The sequence below is a fragment of the Oncorhynchus mykiss genome, chromosome 5, assembly GCF_057628025.1.
Source record: "Oncorhynchus mykiss isolate SJ-2025 chromosome 5, ASM5762802v1, whole genome shotgun sequence".
Classification (NCBI taxonomy): Eukaryota; Metazoa; Chordata; class Actinopteri; order Salmoniformes; family Salmonidae; genus Oncorhynchus; species Oncorhynchus mykiss.
In genome coordinates, this window is record NC_143026.1 from 74,475,001 (window position 1) to 74,500,394 (window position 25,394).

The 25,394-nt window shown below is 46.0% G+C and overlaps 1 protein-coding gene across 2 annotated transcripts in view; it reads left to right on the plus strand.

Annotated features, from left to right (window-relative positions):
- The window catches only part of LOC110524516 (phospholipid phosphatase 3), a 42,774-nt gene extending 26,222 nt beyond the window's left edge, over positions 1 to 16,552 (plus strand). For both annotated transcript variants that reach the window (XM_036978327.2, XM_036978326.2), the window contains exons 3-7: positions 2,136 to 2,228; positions 2,347 to 2,534; positions 2,696 to 2,753; positions 9,688 to 9,864; positions 14,020 to 16,552. In XM_036978327.2, coding sequence (XP_036834222.1) covers positions 2,136 to 2,228; positions 2,347 to 2,534; positions 2,696 to 2,753; positions 9,688 to 9,864; positions 14,020 to 14,148 — 645 coding nt within the window. In that variant the 3' untranslated portion in view covers positions 14,149 to 16,552. The remainder of the gene's footprint in view (positions 1 to 2,135; positions 2,229 to 2,346; positions 2,535 to 2,695; positions 2,754 to 9,687; positions 9,865 to 14,019) is intronic.
- Positions 16,553 to 25,394: the final 8,842 nt, after the last annotated feature.

Genomic DNA, 25,394 nt, shown 5'->3' on the forward strand with positions numbered 1-25,394 from the left:
TCTGAGACCGTGTTAACCCACTAAGCTAAGGCCAGAACTCTAGTGTTACAACATCACTGCAGGACTCTGAGACCGTGTTAACCCACTAAGCTAAGGCCAGAACTCTAGTGTTACAACATCACTGCAGGACTCTGAGACAGTGTTAACCCACTAAGCTAAGGCTAGAACTCTAGTGTTACAACATCACTGCAGGACTCTGAGACCGTGTTAACCCACTAAGCTAAGGCTAGAACTCTAGTGTTACAACATCACTGCAGGACTCTGAGACAGTGTTAACCCACTAAGCTAAGGCTAGAACTCTAGTGTTACAACATCACTGCAGGACTCTGAGACCGTGTTAACCCACTAAGCTAAGGCCAGAACTCTAGTGTTACAACATCACTGCAGGACTCTGAGACAGTGTTAACCCACTAAGCTAAGGCCAGAACTCTAGTGTTACAACATCACTGCAGGACTCTGAGACAGTGTTAACCCACTAAGCTAAGGCTAGAACTCTAGTGTTACAACATCACTGCAGGACTCTGAGACCGTGTTAACCCACTAAGCTAAGGCTAGAACTCTAGTGTTACAACATCACTGCAGGACTCTGAGACCGTGTTAACCCACTAAGCTAAGGCTAGAACTCTAGTGTTACAACATCACTGCAGGACTCTGAGACCGTGTTAACCCACTAAGCTAAGGCTAGAACTCTAGTGTTACAACATCACTGCAGGACTCTGAGACCGTGTTAACCCACTAAGCTAAGGCCAGAACTCTAGTGTTACAACATCACTGCAGGACTCTGAGACCGTGTTAACCCACTAAGCTAAGGCCAGAACTCTAGTGTTACAACATCACTGCAGGACTCTGAGACCGTGTTAACCCACTAAGCTAAGGCCAGAACTCTAGTGTTACAACATCACTGCAGGACTCTGAGACCGTGTTAACCCACTAAGCTAAGGCCAGAACTCTAGTGTTACAACATCACTGCAGGACTCTGAGACCGTGTTAACCCACTAAGCTAAGGCCAGAACTCTAGTGTTACAACATCACTGCAGGACTCTGAGACCGTGTTAACCCACTAAGCTAAGGCCAGAACTCTAGTGTTACAACATCACTGCAGGACTCTGAGACCGTGTTAACCCACTAAGCTAAGGCCAGAACTCTAGTGTTACAACATCACTGCAGGACTCTGAGACAGTGTTAACCACCTAACACTTAACACTAGTTCCTAATTCTGAAAATCACTCTGCTCTCGGTAGTTATGATGCACTGGCTACTACGGCAAACCATGCTCGATCAGCTGAGCAAACTTGTTCCAGCCTAGTGCAAGCTTTTTTTGATGGCCATACGGTAGCTAGTTTGTCTGCTTGATGTTTGTGAGTTATCAGACAGATCAGTGCCAGATCAGTGCATACTGCCGTTGCGCTACATGACATGTGACAATGTTAACCCAGAGCCATAGATAGAATCTCTGTTATCTCTCTGTCTTTGTTAGAGGTGTCATCTGTCCATCTCCTCCTCCATCCCTCCATCAGCTCCTCTGTCATACCGCATCATTAAAGACATCATGTCAGTGGTGCCCAAGGGAACGGCAGGCCATGCTCAATGTGTCCATCTCTCCATTATTCATTCATCATCCTCAATGTTTTTCTCTCCATCTTGTCTCCATCCTCCCTGTTTTATCCATGTTTTCACTTAATCAACATGTGCTTAATTACACATTGTCACTGTGTGTGTGCATGTGTTTGACCTAACTGCATGATAGTTGATAATATCACTCATCAGAACCTGATCAAGAGTTTGTTTGTAATGTTCAATTCCTTTCACCTCTTCATCTCAAATTCTCCTCTCCTTTCCTCTCCTCTCCTCTCCTCTCCTCTCCTCTCCTCTCCTCTCCTCTCCTCTCCTCTCCTCTCCTCTCCTCTCCTCTCCTCTCCTCTCCCCTCCCCTCCCCTCCCCTCCTCCCCTCCCCTCCTCCCCTCCCCTCCCCTCTCCTCTCCTCTCCTCTCCTCTCCTCTCCTCTCCTCTCCTCTCCTCTCCCCTCCCCTCCCCTCCCCTCCCCTCCCCTCCCCTCTCCTCTCCCCTCCCCTCCCCTCCCCTCCCCTCCCCTCCCCTCCCCTCTCCTCTCCTCTCCTCTCCTGTCCTCTCTATAGATTGTTATAGGAGAGTGTTACCGGATTCACCATCTGAGTGAGGGATCTAAGTCTTTCATTGGGAACCCTTATGTCTCATCTCTCTACAAACAGGTGAGTACTAGTAGAGGTCTGGGTGGGTAGAGACTGGACAATAAATGATACATTTCAAGAATATTCTTGTTTTAATTTTGAAGGTTATATGGTACTAATGGTTGTAATACATCTCTAGGTTGGAGTGTTTATATTTGGCTGTGCCATTAGTCAGTCGTTCACAGACATCGCCAAGGTGTCAGTGGGCAGGATGAGACCGCACTTCCTGGACGTGTGTAACCCTGACTGGTCAGCCATCAACTGTTCCCTCGGATATATCACCTCATACACCTGTAAGGGCCCTGAGAGCAAAGTACAGGAAGCCAGGTCAGTACACATACCAAAACACATATGCATGCACACAAACACGCGGACAGAGGCACGCACACACATACAGACACGCATGCACCCACACTGCACGCACCCACACCACACACACGCACTCACACACACACAGACTACTCATGTTTGCTTGTTTGTTTTACCAGGAAATCCTTCTTCTCAGGACATGCCTCCTTCTCCATGTTTACTATGCTCTACCTGGCTGTGAGTAACACACACACACACACACACACACACACACACACACACACACACACACACACACACACACACACACACACATACACACACATACACACACATACACACACATACATACACACGCACACTGTGGTACACAGAAACAATGGAGTGGTGCAGATGACAGAGGGCATCATGGGAAGTAGGTGTAGCCCTTCACGCTCATACCTGTATACGGGTTGAAAATGGTAGATTTTGGCACTGACTTAATTGGAACGCAGTGTCTGTATAGTAAAACATGACGTCAGACCTCAGGTTCTGCGCTTCACAGCTCTGTATGGGTTTTGACTGGCAGTTCTGAACTTTAGCGCTGGACGCGACAAGATGATTCCTCTAGCTAATTGGGCAGCTTTAGCACATTTTCTGATGTCTGAGTGAGGGGAATGCTGTAAATTAAGAGGACTCAATGTATTTTGAAAGATGAGACAATGATTATAATAAACACCTCTTTGAGTCCAAATGTGCCCTTCACATTTCCATGTCATGAAACTAATTTCATATACAGTATCAATGTTTATGATCACCTTGTTTGATATTCAGTTATGGCATGGTGTCATTCCCTGGGTTGTTGTGAACAGAATGAGCCTTTGTTTGTCTACTGTGAAGAAAACTTGCCGCGGCAGACACACCTGAATTCACTCATGACTCCTTTCTATTCGCACCAAAATTACAATCTGTTTCCCTGAATTGTCTTGTGAAAGCCTAACACTGTAAGACAATATTTTATAACATAGCTAGTCATGTTGGCAATAGAACAAGCTTTGAAATGATGCCCTCCTGACCCAGATTGCAATTTATAATGGACCGTTTTTGTATTGTGTAAACAACAACAGTAACTGTGTGATGGCGAGGATGCAGGGCTGTGTTCCAATCAAAACAACTTCAAGTGTGCTTGTTCTAGTTCCTCAAAAATAAAAAATAAAAACACCTTATAGTTGAAGACCTTTGAGTCATAAAAGTGCATAGAAATTGATTAGGAACTGTGTACACTTTGGAGAGGTGTGTGACCACTTGGAGACATCAGTTAGTCCTCTCACTTATGCTGCAACTACCCCAAATGATCCAGGAATATTCTTATCATCTTACTGAATGTATGAAGAGTTTTTGCAGCAAAAAGAACAGTAGATGAAAAATTGCTACCATGGTTATGCATTTCATGTTTCTTCTGTATATTCCTCTCCATGTAGGCCAATTCCCACGAGTGTAAAGGGTTAATGAGCTGCAGGATTCATCTGTCTGATGAAAAAGATCTTTGTTCCCCTCTATCCCCTCATCATCCCGACTCCCCCACTAACTCCTTCTCCCTCCCTCCGTCCTGCTCATAGTTTAATCAGACACTCTGAAGAGTTCTTTTCTTTCCTCCTCTCCCTAGAGGGATGGATGGATGTACTCGACCGGTTGTCCTCTTAACAGCTGAACACACTTCCTCTGTCCTTCTCTCTCTCCTTCTCTCTCCTCTCTTTCTCTCTCTCTCTGCCGATCTCCACCTGTTGTGGTCTCTTGGTCTGTCTTTGTACTCCAGTGGGCCTCAACGCTTCCAACACACTAATTACATACACTGACCCCCCCAGCCCCCCCCCTCTCTTTCTTTGTCTCTACCTCCCCTCTTTATCCCCCCATCTCCTCTTCCACTCTATTAAGTCTGCAGATATTTCCACAACTATGCTCAGTGTTTTGGGCTTGGATAGGCTGAGCTTGGCTGAGCTGGGTTGTCAAGCTTTTGGGTGTGTACTGTTGGCCTATGCTTCCAGGAGTATTGTGCGGTATTTTGTGGTGAATACTGGGTATTTCCCTGCCTCTCTCTGACAGCCTCTCTGTTAGAATGGTGAGAGGGAGTGTAAAAGAGAGGAGGGGTGGAAGAAGAGAGGTGTGCCTCCAGACCGCAGGCTTGACATTCAAACCACAAACACGATGTCTGGGAGGTGGATCTAGTGGTGAAGAGAGGGAGGAAGAAGAGAGGGAGGAAGAGAGCGAGGAGATAAGAGCCAACTTTCCTAGGGAATATAAACTGACCAGGCAGTTTGTACAGTATTCACACAGACAGCGACACACACATTCACACAAACAGCGACACACACATCAACACACACCCCAGGGATCCTGTTTTTATAATTGAGGGTTAGTAAACAACAATATTACAGACATTATGTTGTGGTGTGGAATGATGGCAGGACATCTCTTTATCGCTCTTTATTTCCTAGTTGTGTTATATATCTGTCCCAGAGTGATTACGTGAGTCAGTGAGTCAGAGAAAGCAGTCTCTCTTCTTGAGTAGAATTCTTCTGTAAGAAACCACTAAACTGTGGCTTCATGTCTTCTCAGTCATTCATGGAGGTTAGAAAAATCTTTAGTGTTTTTTTATAGTAGTTTTTCTCAGGGCAGAAACACAATAGTCTTCTGATGGATGAGTGTTAGTGAGACATTCCTCAGTCTGTGGTAAGAACATCTCTCATGCAGTGCTACTGGCTGTAGTGTGAGTAAGACCAGGACTGGAACTACAGCCAGTAGCTCTGCAATACAAGGACTGGAACTACAGCCAGCAGCTCTATAGGACCAGGTCTGGAACTACAGCCAGCGGCTCTATAGGACCAGGTCTGGAACTACAGCCAGCAGCTCTATAGGACCAGGTCTGGAACTACAGCCAGCAGCTCTATAGGACCAGGTCTGGAACTACAGCCAGCGGCTCTATAGGACCAGGTCTGGAACAACAGCCAGTAGCTCTGCAAGACCAGGACTGGAACTACAGCCAGTAGCTCTATAGGACCAGGACTGGAACTACAGCCAGCAGCTCTATAGGACCAGGACTGGAACTATAGCCAGCATCTCTATAGGACCAGGTCTGTAACTACAGCCAGTAGTTCTATAGGACCAGGTCTGGAACTACAGCCAGTAGCTCTATAGGACCAGGACTGGAACTACAGCCAGCAGCTCTATAGGACCAGGACTGGAACTATAGCCAGCAGCTCTATAGGACCAGGACTGGAACTATAGCCAGCAGCTCTATAGGACCAGGACTGGAACTATAGCCAGCATCTCTATAGGACCAGGTCTGTAACTACAGCCAGTAGTTCTATAGGACCAGGTCTGGAACTACAGCCAGTAGCTCTATAGGACCAGGTCTGGAACTACAGCTAATAGTTCTATAGGAATAGGACTGGAACTACAGCCAGTAGCTCTATAGGACCAGGTCTGGAACTACAGCTAATAGTTCTATAGGACCAGGACTGGAACTACAGCTAGTAGCTCTATACCTTTTCCTTCCTTCACCTTACCCTCCCCCCCGAACTATAAACATCCCTGAGAGAAAGAGAAAGAGTGTGGGAGAGATGGGAGAGAGGGATGGGAGGGTACCTTCCTCTCTTTGCTCGAAGAAAACAATGATGAGCAACAATGATGATGAGCTTGTCTTCCAGGAAGAGCCAGTCAACCTACTCCTTACCTTCCGCTGGGAATTTTACAGCCTTATGGGGAGGAAGGGGGTTTGACTGGGCTATTGTTAGGTCAGCTAATTAGGACTTGGTGAGAGTACCCGATTAGAATTCGAAAACAAGCCATATTTTGATAAACTCCCATATCTACTGGGTGAAATACCAGTGTGCCATCACAGCAGCAAGATTTGTGACCTGCTGCCACAAGAAAAGGTCAACCAGTGAAGAACAAACACCATTGTAAATATAACCCATAGTTATGCTTATTGATTTTCTCTTTTGTACTTTAACCATTTGTACATCGTTACAACACTGTATATACAGTACATAAAACATTTGTAATGTCTTTATTCTTTTGGAACTTCTGTGAGTGTAATGTTTACTGTTAATTTTTTTGTTTATTTCACTTTTGTATATTATCTACCTCACTTGCTTTGGTAATGTTAAAACATGGTTCCCATGCCAATAAAGCCAATTGAATTGAATTGAGTGGAGAGGTGAGAGAGGGGGTGAGGAAGGGAGTGAGGGAGACCGTGCCGGAGACAGCCCCACCCAGTCTCTGGCCATATGAAGCAGGAAGTACAGGTCTGAGTCTGAGGAGAGATGAAGAAACACAGGAAGTCCAAGGGTCCAGGCCCTGAACTCACTTTGTGTGTGTGTGCGCACACGCATGGGCGCGCGTGTGTGTGATTGAGAATGGCCTTGGCCGTTTGCATTCCTGTTTTGGTTGTGCTTTGGTGTAAAATATAGCCCAGCTAAGCTGACTAAGTCAGAGGGCACATCCGCTTGTCTGTTGTTTATTCTAATGGGGGGAAAGAGTTCACTCTGAACGGGTGTTGAACATGGACAGGAGTGTGTGTGCGTTTCTGTTGGGTTTAGTCAGTAGTCATGTTTTTTTTTACAGCATTTATCAGAACCACAGTCTGGTCTATGTGATCTGAACAGGAATAATACACTCACTCTTACATACAGTACATTTATAGGTGTTTGTAACATGGAGAAGAGAGGTGAAGAGAAGAGAGGGGAAGTGAAGAGATGAGCGTAGAGGGGAAGAGATGAGCGTAGAGGGGAAGAGATGAGCGTAGAGGGGAAGAGATGAGCGTAGAGGGGAAGAGATGAGCGTAGAGGGGAAGAGATGAGCGTAGAGGGGAAGAGATGAGCGTAGAGGGGAAGAGATGAGCGTAGAGGGGAAGAGATGAGCGTAGAGGGGAAGAGATGAGCGTAGAGGGGAAGAGATGAGCGTAGAGGGGAAGAGATGAGCGTAGAGGGGAAGAGATGAGCGTAGAGGGGAAGAGATGAGCGTAGAGGGGAAGAGATGAGCGTAGAGGGGAAGAGATGAGCGTAGAGGGGAAGAGAGTAGAGGAGAAGAGATGAGAGGAGAAGGGAAGAGAGGGAAGGAAGGTGAAGGGAAGATATGAGAGTAAAGGAGAAGAGAGGAGAGGAGTCCGTCATCTGTCATACTACTTCCTAAAGGCACTCATCTCAGTAATATCTCACAATATAGTTCACACTTTACACTTTTACAAAGGAATTTCTCCTGATGTAACGGTTTTCTTGGTGAGAAGGAGAGTCGGACCAAAATGCGGCGTGTCTATTGCAATCCATGTTTAATGAAGTAACACACTAAACACAAACACTACCAAAACAATAAACTTAACGAAAACCGAAACAGCCTATACTTGTGTATCCTAACACAGAACAATGACATCAGGACACTAAGGACAACTAAAGTCTGGCCGACTGGCGGATCTGGAAGAGTCTGGCCGACTGGCGGATCTGGAAGAGTCTGGCCGACTGGCGGATCTGGAAGAGTCTGGTCGACTGGCGGATCTGGAAGAGTCTGGTCGACTGGCGGATCTGGAAGAGTCTGGTCGACTGGCGGATCTGGAAGAGTCTGGTCGACTGGCGGATCTGGAAGAGTCTGGTCGACTGGCGGATCTGGAAGAGTCTGGTCGACTGGCGGATCTGGAAGAGTCTGGTCGACTGGCGGATCTGGAAGAGTCTGGTCGACTGGCGGATCTGGAAGAGTCTGGTCGACTGGCGGATCTGGAAGAGTCTGGTCGACTGGCAGATCTGGAAGAGTCTGGTCGACTGGCAGCTCTGGCTGCTCCATGCTGACTGGCTGCTCCATGATGACTGGCAGCTCTGGCTGCTCCATGCTGACTGGCTGCTCCATGCTGACTGGCAGCTCCATGCTGACTGGCAGCTCCATGCTGACTGGCTGCTCCATGCTGACTGGCTGCTCCATGCTGACTGGCTGCTCCATGCTGACTGGCTGCTCCATGCTGACTGGCTGCTCTGGCTGCTCCATGCTGACTGGCTGCTCCATGCTGATTGGCGGCCCTGGCTGCTCCATGCTGACTGGCGGCCCTCAGGACTAACACGCACCTCAGGACGAGTATGGAGCGCTGACCCAGGTGCCATCAAATCCCCGACACGCTCCGTCGGGCGAATTCCATGTTTAAAACACCAACACAGCAACTCCCTCATTTCTCTCTCCTCCAATTTCCCCATTAACTCCTTCACAGTCTCTGTTTCACTCACCTCCAACACCGGCTCTGGTTCTGGTCTCCTCCTTGGCTCCTCACGATAAACAGGGAGAGTTGGCTCAGGTCTGGCTCATGACTCTGCCACTCTCCCTGAGCCCCCCCCCAATAAATTTTTGGGGCTGACTATGGGGCCTCCGTCCGCGCCGCCTTGCTTGCTTCGCAAACTCCATTCTCCTATATCCTTCCGCGCACTGCTCCATCGAATCCCAGGCGGGCTCCGGCACTCTCCCTGGGTCGACCGCCCACCTGTCTATCTCCTCCCAAGAAGTATAGTCCATACTGTACTCCACTTTGGGCTGTTCCTGCCTGTTGACACGCTGCTTGGTCCGTTGGTGGTGGGTGATTCTGTAGCGGTTTTCTTGGTGAGAAGGAGAGTCGGACCAAAATGCGGCGTGTCTATTGCAATCCATGTTTAATGAAGTAACACACTAAACACAAACACTACCAAAACAATAAACTTAACGAAAACCGAAACAGCCTATACTTGTGTATCCTAACACAGAACAATGACATCAGGACAACAAGGACAATCACCCATGACAAACTCAAAGAATATGGCTGCCTAAATATGGTTCCCAATCAGAGACAACGATAAACACCTGCCTCTGATTGAGAACCACTTCAGACAGCCATAGACTTAGCTAGAACACCCCACTAGCTACAATCCCCATACATACACACCACATACAAAACCCCATGCCACACCCTGGCCTGACCAAATAAATAAAGATAAACACAAAATACTTCGACCAGGGTGTGACACCTGATGGCATACAGATCTACATATCGGCTTCAGATGTTTACTATAAATCTGTCTGTGTAAGATCAAACGCCTACTGCTCAATGTCTTTCTGCGGTCATCCATTAAAAATAATAATCCCTTTTTCTCTCTCTTTCTCCCTCTTTCCATCCCTCCATCAGTTTTATCTCCAGTCCAGGTTCACCTGGCGAGGTGCCCGTTTGCTCCGTCCCCTCCTCCAGTTCACGCTGCTGATGATGGCATTCTACACCGGCCTATCACGCGTCTCCGACCACAAGCACCACCCCACAGACGTACTGGCCGGCTTTGTACAGGGCGCCCTGGTGGCCTACTGCATAGTGAGTACACACACACACACACACACACACACACACACACACACACACACACACACACACACACACACACACACACACACATTAAGAACACCTTCCTAATATTGAGTTGCAACCCTCCCCCTTTTGCCTTCAGAACTGCCTGAATTTGTCAGGGCATGGACTTTACAAGGTGTCGAAAGCGTTTCACAGGGATGCTGGCCCATGTTGACGCCAATGCTTCCCACAGTGTCAAGTTGGCTGGATGTCTGTTGGCTGGTGGACCACACAAGAAACTGTTGAGAGTTGAAAACTAAGCAGTATAGCAGTTCTATATGTCTACAGTGCCTTCGGAAAGTGTTCATACCCCTTGACTTTTTCCACATTTTGTTACGTTACAGCCTTATTCTAAAATGTATTAATTAAATAAAAATCTTCATCAATCTACACGCAATAACACAAAATGACAAAACGAAAACAGGTTTTTAGATGTTTTTGCTAATTTATTAAAAGTAAAAAACAAAAGTACCTTATTTACATAAATATTCAGACCCTTTGCTATGAGACTTGATATTGAGCTCAGGTGCATCATCCTTGCCATGTCTCTACGACTTGATTGGAGTCCACCTCTGGTAAATTCAATCGATTGGACATGATTTGGAAAGGCACACACCTGTCTATATAAGGTCCCACAGTTGTCAGTGTATGTCAGAGTAAAAATAAAGCTATGAGTTCAAAGGAATTGTCCGTAGAGCTCTGAGACAGGATTGTGTTGAGGCACAGATCTGGGGAAGGGTACCAAAACATTTCTTCAGCATTGAAGTTCCCCAAGAACACAGTGGCCTCCATCATTCTTAAATGGAAGAAGTTTGGAACCACCAAGACTCTTCCTAGAGCTGGCCACCCGACCAAACTGAGCAATTGGGGGAGAATGACTTTGGTCAGGGGGGTGACCAAGAACCCAATGGTCACCCTGACAGAGCTCCAGAGTTCCTCTGTGGAGATGGGAGAACCTTCCAGAAGGACAACCATCTCTGCAGCACTCAACCGATGGAAGCTAACATTAGGCTCTAACTAGCAAAGCAAACGGTTCTGGGATATGAATAATAACGTCATACACGTAACGTTAGCTAGGGAGCCAGCCAGCTAACGTTAGCTAGCTAGCTAACAGTACACTTTAGCTTGAAATCAAACCACTTTCTGTCAAAATGAGAAACGTCTAAGATCTGAAAATGTAGCTAGCTAACGTTAGACTATCTTACCTGCATACATCAACATGCATGATGGATGAGTCTCCCTGTCATGGATGCCATGCCACGGTTGGCCTTAATTTGAAGATGTAATCTGTAGACATCTATTTAGCTATCATACTCTAATTCCACTGATTTCAAAACTCGATCCTCCAGAAAGTGGAGATCAACACTTATGCAGCTCCACTACACGATAATAATCCAAATAACTTCACAGATCTTCATTGTAAAGGGTTTAAACACTGTTTCCCATGATTGTTCAATGAACCATACACAATTAATGAACATGCACCTGTGGAACAGTCATTAAGACACTAACAGCTTACAGACGGTAGGCAATTGAGGTCACAGTTATGAAAACTTAGGACACTAAAGAGGCCTTTCTACGGACTCTGAAAACACCAAAAGAAAGATGCAAAGATGCAAAAAGTGCTCTTCACTGACGAGTCACAGTTTTGTCTCACCTTGGTTCGGATTCGCGTTTGTCGTCGAAGTAATGAGCGTTATACCGAGGCCTGTACTCTGGAGTGGGATCGATTTGGAGGGAAGGGTCCATCATGGTCTGGGGCGGTGTGTCACAGCATCAACGGACTGAGCTTGTTGTCATTGCAGGCAATCTCAACGCTGTGCGTTACAGGGAAGACATCCTCCTCCCTCATGTGGTACCCTTCCTGCAGGCTCATCCTGACATGACCCTCCAGCTTGACAATGTCATACTGCTTGTTCTGTGCGTGATTTCCTGCAAGACAGGAATGTCAGTGTTCTACCATGGCCAGCAAAGAGCCCAGATCTCAATCCCATTGAGCATGTTTGGGACCTGTTGGATCGGAGGGTGAGGGCTTGGGCCATTCCCCCCAGAAATGTCCGGGAACTTGCAGGTGCCTTGGTGGGAGAGTGGGGTAACATCTCACAGTAAGAACTGGCAAATCTGGTGCAGTCCATGAGGAGGAGATGCACTGCAGTACTTAATGCAGCTGGTGGCCACACCAGATACTGACTGTTACTTTTGATTTTGACCCCCCCTTTGTTCAGGGACACATTATTTAATTTCTGTTAGTCACATGTCTGTGGAACTTGTTCAGTTCATGTCTCAGTTGTTAAATCTTGTTATGTTCATACAAATATTTACACATGTTAAGTTTGCTGAAAATAAACGCAGTTGACAGTGAGAGGACGTTTCTTTTTTTGCTGAGTTTATATGGATGAACAATGACAGAGCGGCATAGAGCAAGATGCAATAGATGGTATAAAATGCAGTATATACATATGAAATGAGTAATGCAAGATATGTAAACATTATTAAAGTGCCACTATTAAAGTGACTAGTGATCCATTTATTAAAGTGGCCAATGATTTCAAGTCTGTATGTAGGCAGCAGCCTCTCTGTGTTAGTGATTGCTGTCTAACAGTCTGATGGCCTTGAGATATAATCTGTTTTTTGTCTCTCTGTCCTGGAGGGCAGGTAGTTTGTGTGGGGCGCTGTGTTCTCTGTACACCAGTAGCCACAGGTCGAGCCGTGCCTGTTAGGTTTAGGCACGCTCACCTACTTCCTGCCATATCACGATGTAATGTCCTGTCTGACTGAGTGTATTCATGAGTCACATGGTGTGACAGAGGACTCTAAACATGACTGGTAGTGTTATTAAAAACTGTATTATGATGGCAATCTCTGTTATTATGATGGCAATCTCTGATAAAGGGAGGACTTCCCTGAGACAGTATCCCCCGTTAAATGTTCCACTGGCATGTTTCCAGTAGGGCCACAATAAGGAGCGCACAGTCCTCCCTCCCCTGGTGTATGTTGCTGAGTCTGCATTTCTTACACACTGGGAGGTGGTGTGTTTGTGTGCGTGTGTGTGTGCACAGGAAGCCTCGTGCTGTGATGAGGCCTCAGCCAGCCAGGGGTCAGGGGTTAGAGGTCAGAGGTGGTCAGCAGGTGGACAAGGCCTGCTGTAATTGGATGCCTATGTCCTTGTGAGAACAGCGGTTTGGAATGCTGCCCACGTCTTTAACTGTAGTGGTCAGAAATACTGTATGATAGCATTCACCACTCTGCTCACAACACTGCTACACACACACTACATATATGAATTCACATTTGTATGCATGAACTCACTCACGCACGCATACAGACACACACAGACACACACAGGGCCTGTTGTTCTAGTGAAGTATCTTTGTTTTATTGAGCTGACAGGGTCTATTATGGGTCTCCCTATAATGATGTCATGACTCAGTCAAAGGTCATTATTAAAGATTGTTAAAGGTCTTGCTCTGACAGCAAGCTGTCTGTAATCTGTCCCATGACCTCTATATCTGTCCCCATCAGCTCAGCCTGTTTGGATGCGTGGGAGAAGGAGAGGAGGAGGGAGAAAGAGGGAGAGGAGAGAGGGGATAAATTAGAGAGAGAATGAGAGGGTGGAAGAGACTATGCTGTTGCTAAGAGCCTTTTCCATAGGCCCACTTCCTGCCCAACCTGCCCGCTTTCCTGTTTGGCCAATGATGTCATCAGGAGTCCCATATCTCTTCCTTCCCTCTCAGGAGACTCAGGAGTAGGAAGAGGGTGGAGTGAGGGGGAGGGAGCAGAGGACTGAAGAGAGAGGAGAGAGCGATGAACTCAGGAAGAGGCTGGCAATTGGTTTCTCTTCCTCCCTCTGCCTCTCAAGTCCCACGCTAGAGTACAGTGAGCTCACTACATGAGGGGGAGACAGTGGGAGAAAGAGGGCTGAGGAAAGAGGTGAGGAAAGGAGACCCATCTTAAGCCTGGCTACCTTTGTTCTAGTCCTAATAATGATGATGATGGTGATGATGATGTAGGGTTGTGTTCACTGTGAGCCATAGTCAGTCATTTCCTCTGGTCAAATGAATCACTCTAGCTGATTATTACGTGTAGGTATAGTACTTTAACATTTCTCTGTCCCCCACCCAGGTGTTCTATGTATCTGACCTGTTCAAGCCGCAGGAGAAGCCTGCCTCGCCCCCTCCCTCCCCCATCAAGAAGGAGCTCCTCCCCCCTGCTGACATCATCGAGCGGAACAACCACCACAACATGGTGTGAGACAGGCCCCTTCCCCTGACCGAGGAGCCTATCACAGCATTTCTCACCGCCCATTGGACAGTAGAATGTAGCGACCAGAGAGACTATGGTCGCGTCTCAAATCACACTCCGCTTTTTATATAGTGCACTCCTTATCACACCCGCTGGTGCAAAGTAGTGCACTACTTAGGGAGTAGTGCTTTATTTGAGTCCTGCCCTGCAGAAACCACTATCCAGACTCTTTACTACTATTGTTATTACTACTACTCTGAGCCCAAGTTAGAGCAAAAAGAAAAGAATCAAAAGCTAAAAGACAAGAAGTTAAAGACAGACAGACAGACAGACAGACAGACAGACAGACAGACAGACAGACAGACAGACAGACAGACAGACAGACAGACAGACAGACAGACAGACAGACAGACAGCAGTGCAGAGCCGTTGAAACGAACACATTGTATCCACACAAAGGGGAAATAAATGTTAAAAAATAAATGAATGAATGAAGGAGAAAAAGACAGACATATCAGCTGTCTCTGTCAGTGGCCTTGACATAGGATAACAACTTCCTTAGTAATAGGAACTATATTACTGCAATATTACTAGCACATGACACATCTAGTATATGAGTAACAATATAGAGTAGAATAACTTACAGCACTATAATCCAGTTCACTGTCGATTATCACCACTCACCACCGGATGGACCAGCTATAAGAACGCTTGTTGATGCTTACGTAGAAGGTTGAAGTTAACCTGTAACTAGTTAACTTGTCCAATGCCAGATACTGACTACTACAACAGAAGGAAGAGACCTGGAGAGGAACCTGACACACTTTAAGGACTCTTGGAATATTTGTCCAAATGACGACAAAAAAAGATCCTTATAAAAATCGAATGAAATCCACCTCTAGCTTCTAACTCCAGGTATAGAAGTTTAGAATAGTCTAGTTGTCAGCTCAACAAGCCTCTTATAACTGTCCCTTTGAGTAGTCTAACCTGAGATGATGCTTTCTGAAAGAGGGGGGTGAGATGAAGAAGGGTTTAAGGAACGATGGAGGGTAAAGGAGGGATATTGATTAGTATTAGTTTGGGGGTGGTGGGGAAGAATGGAGGGGGGGAGGTAAATATCTCTCAGCCACCTGTCACTCGGTGTGGGGGTGTGGCTGTGCCACACTGCCATCTGATTAGCTGCATAGGTGGAGGTGTGGTCTGTTGCCATGGAAGTAGGGTTGATTGACAACTAAGCTGTCACATAATTATGGGATAGGGGCTCTTTCCGCTGGCAGGGAGGGGCTCTGGCCCACCCAATCACTCATTGGCAGTATGTGTGTGTCCTGTGTGTCACTGTGTGTCTGTGTCTGTGTGTGTGTGTCCACTCTGTGTGTTTTGTGTGTGTGATGTGTTAGGGTTTGCATGTCTTGTGTATTTGTGAGCGTGATTGTGTATGTGTCTGTGTGTGTTTTGATTAATCCTCATGGTAGTGTGTGTAGCATGAACCCCCCTCACACACACCATTGTCTGTGGCAAGAGTGTGTACCACTATGTTTGCGTCTGTTTGTGTACATGTGTGTTAGAGAGGGCCAGGGGTGGAGGGCTGAGACCCTGTCCGGAGAATATTAGAAAACTGTGGATTGAATATTTTTATTTTCTGCTATGATGGATCTTTAACATGTTCAGTGCTAGTCCAGTAATGTAATTAACGAACCTATCCCCATCAGCCATTTCATTTTACAGTTCAGTTTACTTAGGGGAAATCTCAAGTGGCCCACTATTGCCTATAGCAGGGTTTCCCAAACTCGGTCCTGGGCCCCCCTGGGGGTGATTCAAATAACCAACTCCTCATCTAGCTTTGATTTATTTGAATCAGCGGTGGGGGGGGGGGGGGGGGGGTCAGGTCACAGGAATGCGGGACCCTGCCCCGTGGAATGCTCTTCTTGCTAAAATAAGTGCACTAGATACGGAATAGGGTGCCATTTTGGACAGAGCCTAAGACATCTTCTCAACATCACCACTTTCTAATCACGTTTAGTCCGTCCTATCATTTAAGAAAACTATTTTCTTTTCATTTTATAAATATATAAATAATGTATAGTTCACTAAAATTAACTGTGTAAGATATAATTTCTTATGTTTAGCTATTGTCCACTATGAAACCACAACCTGTGTTATCTACCAAGTGCTGCTTAAAAAGCATTGATTGACAGATTTTTGTATTTAGTTAACTAAAATATTGTAGATTTGTGATAGTATGTTTTTAATACATGTTGAAAACAAACACACCTACAAGTTTATTAAAATTCACTATCAGTATTTTTGTATTGTCTCATTTTGTATAAAATAAATATTAGCAAAAAAAATGTCCTGCGAAATGTACTTAGCTCTACTACATGTGGTTTTAAATAAAAAGCCCATTATGAACACAACTGTGTGGAGTCTTGTCTTGACTGTATGGTTTTACAGTATATTGATGATCTGTTGTGTTAGTTTCATGTCTCAACTGGGTCTCAGGAAAATAGGGTAACACAGTGTTGTTCATGACAACTCCATAACAGTGTCTAAAGAGCATCTTTAAGTGTCATAACACGTTTCAAAACTTGACCAGAAAGTTATAAAAGCTTAGGTCAACTGGAACAACTTAAAAAGTATGTTTGCATGTCATGACCTATATATTTCTTAACATTTTGACATAGTGTGGTCAGATATTGACAACACTTATGGAAGTGTCATGATTGAACAACACTTTAAGTAAGGTGTTACAGAAAGTAGTACAGTATTCCACACACATCTAACTTGGCACAGGAGCTGGACTCAAGGGAAGAACCTCCCATTTTCAAAGATAGTGTTTATACTTTTCTTGAAGGGAAATGTCTTAGTACAGACACCACCATCAGTTTCACTCAGACACAGACACCCTGGCAAACAGGCTTCAAGTACTGTAATTGTAAGTACTTAGGTCATACGGGTGTAACTTGCACTCACACATACACAGTGAACTCGACAGGGCTCAGAGGAGTTGACATCACACTTTGGCAGAGCAGAGCATGTGTGTTTGAGACGGCAGCATATGTGACGGAGTCAGAAACATGCGATTTCATTTTCTCTGCAGTAAAGTCTGTTTTCAGCTGAGGAGAGAGTTCTCTGAAGACAACTAAACATAATAGATGTGGTGTTAGAACCCAGGTTCTGAGAGGACAGTGCGGTACTAGAACCCAGGTTCTGAGAGGACAGTGCAGTATTAGAACCCAAGTTATGAGAGGACAGTGCGGTACTAGAACCCAGGTTCTGAGAGGACAGTGCGGTACTAGAACCCAGGTTCTGAGAGGACAGTGCAGTATTAGAACCCAGGTTCTGAGAGGACAGTGTGGTATTAGAACCCAGGTTATGAGAGGACAGTGTGGTGTTAGAACCCAGGTTCTGAGAGGACAGTGTGGTATTAGAACTCAGGTTATGAGAGGACAGTGCGGTATTAGAACCCAGGTTCTGAGAGGACAGTGCGGTGTTAGAACCCAGGTTCTGAGAGGACAGTGTGGTATTAGAATCCAGGTTATGAGAAGACAGTGTGGTATTAGAACCCAGGTTCTGAGAGGACAGTGTGGTATTAGAACCCAGGTTATGAGAGGACAGTGTGGTGTTAGAACCCAGGTTATGAGAGGACAGTACGGTATTAGAACCCAGGTTCTGAGAGGACAGTGTGGTGTTAGAACCCAAGTTATGAGAGGACAGTGCGGTACTAGAACCCAGGTTCTGAGAGGACAGTGCGGTACTAGAACCCAGGTTCTGAGAGGACAGTGCAGTATTAGAACCCAGGTTCTGAGAGGACAGTGTGGTATTAGAATCCAGGTTATGAGAAGACAGTGCGGTATTAGAACCCAGGTTCTGAGAGGACAGTGTGGTATTAGAACCCAGGTTATGAGAGGACAGTGTGGTGTTACAACCCAGGTTCTGAGAGGACAGTGTGGTATTAGAACTCAGGTTATGAGAGGACAGTGCGGTATTAGAACCCAGGTTCTGAGAGGACAGTGCGGTGTTAGAACCCAGGTTCTGAGAGGACAGTGTGGTATTAGAATCCAGGTTATGAGAAGACAGTGCGGTATTAGAACCCAGGTTCTGAGAGGACAGTGTGGTATTAGAACCCAGGTTATGAGAGGACAGTGTGGTATTAGAACCCAGGTTATGAGAGGACAGTGTGGTATTAGAACCCAAGTTATGAGAGGACAGTGCGGTGTTAGAACCCAGGTTACGAGAGGACAGTGTGGTATTAGAACCCAGGTTCTGAGAGGACAGTGTGGTATTAGAACCCAAGTTCTGAGAGGACAGTGTGGGGTTAGAACCCAGGTTCTGAGAGGACAGTGTGGTATTAGAACCCAGGTTATGAGAGGACAGTGTGGTATTAGAACCCAAGTTATGAGAGGACAGTGCGGTGTTAGAACCCAGGTTCTGAGAGGACAGTGTGGTATTAGAATCCAGGTTATGAGAAGACAGTGCGGTATTAGAACCCAGGTTATGAGAGGACAGTGCGGTGTTGGAACCCAGGTTCTGAGAGGACAGTGTGGTATTAGAACCCAGGTTATGAGAGGACAGTGTGGTGTTAGAACCCAGGTTATGAGAGGACAGTGTGGTATTAGAACCCAGGTTATGAGAGGACAGTACGGTATTAGAACCCAGGTTCTGAGAGGACAGTGCGGTGTTAGAACCCAGGTTATGAGAGGACAGTGTGGTATTAGAACCCAAGTTATGAGAGGACAGTGTGGTGTTAGAACCCAGGTTATGAGAGGACAGTGTGGTATTAGAACCCAGGTTATGAGAGGACAGTGTGGTATTAGAACCCAGGTTATGAGAGGACAGTGCGGTATTAGAACCCAGGTTCTGAGAGGACAGTGCGGTGTTAGAACCCAGGTTATGAGAGGACAGTGTGGTATTAGAACCCAAGTTATGAGAGGACAGTGCGGTGTTAGAACCCAGGTTCTGAGAGGACAGTGTGGGGTTAGAACCCAGGTTCTGAGAGGACAGTGTGGTATTAGAACCCAGGTTATGAGAGGACAGTGTGGTATTAGAACCCAGGTTATGAGGGGACAGTGTGGTGTTAGAACCCAGGTTATGAGAGGACAGTGTGGTATTAGAACCCAGGTTATGAGAGGACAGTGTGGTATTAGAACCCAAGTTATGAGAGGACAGTGCGGTGTTAGAACCCAGGTTACGAGAGGACAGTGTGGTATTAGAACCCAGGTTCTGAGAGGACAGTGTGGTATTAGAACCCAAGTTCTGAGAGGACAGTGTGGTATTAGAACCCAGGTTCTGAGAGGACAGTGTGGTATTAGAACCCAGGTTCTGAGAGGACAGTGTGGTATTAGAACCCAGGTTCTGAGAGGACAGTGTGGTATTAGAACCCAGGTTATGAGAGGACAGTGTGGTATTAGAACCCAGGTTATGAGAGGACAGTGTGGTATTAGAACCCAGGTTCTGAGAGGACAGTGTGATATTAGAACCCAGGTTCTGAGAGGACAGTGTGGTATTAGAACCCAGGTTCTGAGAGGACAGTGTGATATTAGAACCTAGGTTCTGAGAGGACAGTGTGGTATTAGAACCCAGGTTATGAGAGGACAGTGCGGTGTTAGAACCCAGGTTCTGAGAGGACAGTGTGGTATTAGAACCCAGGTTCTGAGAGGACAGTGTGGTATTAGAACCCAGGTTCTCAGAGGACAGTGTGGCATTAGAACCCAGGTTCTGAGAGGACATTGTACCATAACCTTCCACCACTCACCTCCATCCATCTAACATGTTTATTTTTCAGACCAGACAAAAGACAACACCAGTCTAAACACATCTAATCTACCAGCTCTCACAGTCTCACATCAGAATTAGACTTTCATCTACGTTTTTCAAACGTCAAATTTCGAGGTTGTTCCAAACGTCAATTTCAAAGTGAAGTTTAAGCATTAAGTTTGAATTTTTAAGGTTAGGGTTAAGTTCAGGCATTAAGTCCAAATTCATAAAGTTAGGCATTAATGCTGAATGATTAAAGTAATGGTTAAGGTTTGGGATAGCCTTAAAACAAAAAGAACAAAAATAACTTGCAACCTTTGGAATCATAGGCAGATCATAGGCAGATCATAGGCAGATCATAGGCATATCATAGGCAGATCATAGGCAGATCATAGGCAGATCATAGGCAGATGATGATTACGCCAATCCACCATCCCCGTCCACAATGCCCGAGCAAAACCGAAACTTACTTGAAGGTATAAGCACCCACTGTTGCCTCTAGTGGTAGGTTTCCACATGATCTCCCGACATCCTCAGACATGGTTGAACGTCAAATACTGACTTATATCACGGGTGACCTGGCTGATCTACTTCCACAGGCATGTTCATGATGAAATGTACAGGATATTAGAAGGTCCTAACCTAGTTTTAATAAATCCGATATGTGTAGGTGTTAGATAATAATGAAGACAGTTGAATTGTTTCCATGCTCTCATTCCGTTCTCTGACAGACTGGATGCGTAGGGGGTGGATCTGTGATTAACAATAACATGAAGGATTAATAATAATAATCTGGTTTACCCTAGATGCTGTTCCAAATGGAGGATCTTTGTGGGGATATTAAATCTTCCGGTGTCACAAAATACATTGAATAGAGTTGTTTCCTTTATCCAATATATATATATATATATATTAATAAAAAAGCACAGTGGGTTTGGGTATAAATTATATTCTATAATTTCTAATCAGCGATGGATATTTTCAGACATAAATCTGAGAACATCCTGTTATCTGAAACAGACAGGAAGAGGATTGACAGACACAACACATACTGTACACACGCAGGCACACACACACATTCACACCATCCAGGAGGCCAAGAAGTTAGAGAACAGGATAGGGGAAATGTTCTCCTTGCTATTAAATTGAACATCACTTTGGAGAAAACTATTGATGGACTGTAACTTCTGTTGGATGTAATTGTTGTCATCAGCCAGACATAGGACATAAATTAATATTAAACATGCACATCACACGCACAAATGCAAACACATCCACAGATAAACAAAGCAAGCATGAATGGTACTCCGATTTCTTAGAGGGAAGGAGGGAAAGAGAGAGAGAGGAGGGTATTTAATAAAGCAGATGTTGGCAGTACAAGGGGTCAACAGGTGATTATGTCATCTCCATGTAAATGGACTATGTGTCTACCTTCACATCCCCACACACACACACATCCCCCCCCCCCCCCCACACACACACACACACACACACACACACACACACACACACACACACACACACACACACACACACACACACACACACACAGCCTCTCTCTGTGCCCACCTATATACACACTCCTTCTCTCTCTCTCTCTCTCTCTCTCTCTCACCCCCCTCTCTCTCCCCTGAGTTACAGTAGCCGTGGCTATATTCAGTAAAGTAAATCTTTGAGCAGAGTCTCCTAAGATTTAGAGACACAGAAACCTTCTATACTCAATTCTTCCCTGGACGTTGCTATAGAGCAGTGGTCACCAACCTTTTCTGAGTAAAGATCATTTTCGCAGTCAAAAAGCAAGCTGAGATCTACCGCTCAGAACATGACATACCAAATGTAACATTAACCTAATAAAAACAGTTCTGTAGGAATGAGGTTTGTGCAGCAGGCAGGCCTAATAAACTCAGCAAAAAAAGAAACTTCCCTTTTTCAGGACCCTGTCTTTCAAAGATAATTTGTAAAATCCAAATAACTTCACAGATCTTCATTGTAAAGGGTTTAAACACTGTTTCCCATGATTGTTCAATGAACCATAAACAATTAATGAACATGCACCTGTGGAAGGGTCGTTAGGACAATAACAGCTTACAGACGGTAGGCAATTAAGACCACAGTTATGAAAACTTAGGACACTAAAGAGGCCTTTCTACTGACTCTGAAAACACACAAAAAAAGATGCCCAGGGTCCCTGCTCATCTGCGTGAGCGTGCCTTAGGCATGCTGCAAGGAGGCATGAGGACTACAGAGGTGGCCAGGGCAATAAATTGCAACATCCGTACTGTGAGATGCCTAAGACAGCACAACAGGGAGACAGGACGGACAGCTGATCGTCCTCGCAGTGGCAGACCAGATGTAACAACACCTGCACAGGGTCGGTACATCCAAACATCACACCTGCGGGACAGGTACAGGATGGCAACAACAACTGCCCGAGTTACACCAGGAACGCACAATCCCTCCATCAGTGCTCAGAATGTCCGCAATAGGCTGAGAGAGGCTGGATTGAGGGTTTGTAGGCCTGTTGTAAGGTAGGTCCTCACCAGACATCACCGGCAAAAACGTCGCCGATGGGCACAAACACACCATCGCTGGAACAGACAGGACTGGCAAAAAGTGCTCTTCACTGATGAGTCGCGGTTTTGTCTCACCAGGGGAGATGGTCAGATTGCCGTTTATTGTCGAAGGTATGAGCTTTACACCGAGGCCTGTACTCTGGAGAGGGATCAATTTGGAGGGAAGGGTCCGTCAAGGTCTGGGGCGGTGTGTCACAGCATCATCGGACTGAGCTTGTTGTCGTTGCAGGCATTCTCAACGCTGTGCGGTACAGGGAAGACATCCTCCTCCCTCATGTGGTACCCTTCCTGCAGGCTCATCCTGACATGACCCTCCAGGATGACAATGCCACCAGCCATACTGCTCGTTCTGTGCGTGATTTCCTGCAAGACAGGAATGTCAGTGTTCTGCCACGGCCAGCGAAGAGCCCGGATCTCAATCCCATCAATGAACTGAAGGCACTTGCATCTGATGGTCATGGTGCTTCAAGATAACTGGGAACTGGGAAAAATGAGGTAAAACAACGGTGTCAATGATGTTCAGGTCAGAAAGTCGGGGCTCTAAAAAGATGCCTAAATGGATGCAGGTGGAAGGTTATGGTACACTGTTGTCTTGAACGCACTGGAGATGTCTGAGTTCCGAGTTGTTTTGAACACGGCATTAGCCTCAGCGGAAGGAGGGAGAGAGCAGAAGAGGGTCCTATTTCTTTTCTTTCCTCCGGTGAGACTGACCAGAGTGAGAGGACACCGTCATCCATCTGATGGCGAAACTTGAGTCCCCCACATTCTCAAATTGCATTTTTACCCCCCATTACAAAAAGTGGCTGAGACACCATTCCAATAACAGGGGAGGTTAGCATTTTTGACAGGGGAGGGGGGGGGCGTATTTTTAAGCAATAAGGCCCGAGCGGGTGTGGTATATGGCCAATATACCACAGCTACGGGCTGTTCTTATGCACAACGCAATGCGGAGTGCCTGGATACAGCCCTTAGCCGTGGTATATTGGCCGTATACCACAATCACCCGAGGTGCCTTATTGCTATTATGAACTGATTACCAATGTAAATAGAGCAGTAAAACAATATGTTTTGTCATACCCGTGGTATATGGTCTGATATACCACGGCTGTCAGCCAATCAGCATTCAAAGTTCGAACCACCCAGTTTATAATTGTGCATCTATAACTTTCTCACTCATTGTTGTTTACGATGAATTCAGGATTATCTGTAATCATGGTATCATCCACATTAATGTAGAAGTATTTAGAAACATATCCTAATATATACATATATTTTACCCCGTTTTTCTCCCTAATTTCGATCTTGTCTCATCACTCCAACTCCCCAACAGGCTCAGGAGGCGAAGGTCGAGTCATGCGTCCTTTGAAACTTGACCCGCCAAACCACACTTCTTAACCCGGATGCCAGGCGCACCAATGTGTCGGAGGAAACACCATTCACTTGACGACCGAGGTCTGCCTGCAGGCTCCCGGCCCACCACAAGGACTTGCTAGGGCGCGATGAGAAAAGTAAACCCCCCCCAGCCAAACCGTCCCCTATCCCGGACAACGCTGGGCCAATTGTGCGCCGCCCTATGGGACTCCCAATCACGGCCGGTTGTGATACAGCCTGGGTTGGATCCCGACTCTGTAGTGACACCTCTAGCACTGCGATGCAGTGCATTAGAACGATGCGCTACTCGCGAGGCCCCATATCCTATTCTTATTCACAATAAAAGTGACCCCAAAATAACCCCAAAAAGGTCACATTAGATTGTGTAGAAATACAGGAAATGAGCTTTAGATGCCCAAAACATTTCTGAGGGAGGACCAACAGACAGGTTATCTCCCCCCACTTCTAAACCAAAGTTGCGCCCCTGGAAAACACAGTCGATTTAGTATTATATTAGACCCCCACAAGGCCCTTGAAATACAGTCCTCCTCCCATGATGTCCCAGATTAAGTGGTGTGTGTGTGTGTGTGTGTGTGTGTGTGTGCGTGCGTATGCGTGTGTAGGCTGTTTTATGTAGTGTCCCTGCAGTAGGTCCTATGGGGGGGGTGGGGGGTGGGGGGGTGGGGAGTACTCCTCCCCTGCAGGAATTTGCTGAGTGGACACACACACACGCTGGGCTGTACACAATCATACACACAGACTGCAACCCTACTCCACTGTACAGACAAACATTGAATTTGAGTCAATGAGTTGTCTACCACATTTAACTGGCTTATTGAGCGGTTTCACAATAAGCGGTGTAGGTATACTGCATCTACATGTGCAGTATATGACAATAGAGTCCCATGTTATTGTTAGTGTTCACAGGGAACATTCCGTGAGACAGCCCAGCTGGAGAATGAGATTGAGGTTCTGAGGTTCGACTGGGTTAATTAATTTTTAATTGACTCAGCAATCTCAATGTTTATAGGCTCATTTTCAGGCTTTCATATGAGCTGCATTATTCAGGAGTATGTGGTGTGTGTGTGTGTGGGAGGGGGGGGGGGGGGGGGTTGAGTGGCCTTCACTCATGTATTTTCCTCTGAGTTCATTAGGAGATTGCACGCACATACAGTACCAGCCAAAAGTTTGGACACACCTACTCACTCAAGGGTTTTCCTTTATTTGTACTATTTTCTACATTGTAGAGTAATAGTGAAGACATCAAAACTATGAAATAACACATATGGAATCATGTAGTAACCAAAAAAGTGTAGTAACACAAACAATTTTTTTTTTTTTTTTTTTGGGGGGGGGGGCGAAGAGAGGAGGGGTATTATTTAAGGTACTCTTTGAAGAGGTAGGGTTTCAGGTGCTTTTGGAAGATGGGCAGGAACTCTGCTGTCCTAGCTTCAGGGTTCCAGCAGTGGGGTTCCAGGACAGAGAAGATCTTGATTAGGGCTGAGCGGGAGGGGTGGGAGGGCCAAGAGACCAGAGGTGGCAGAACAGAGTGCTCGAG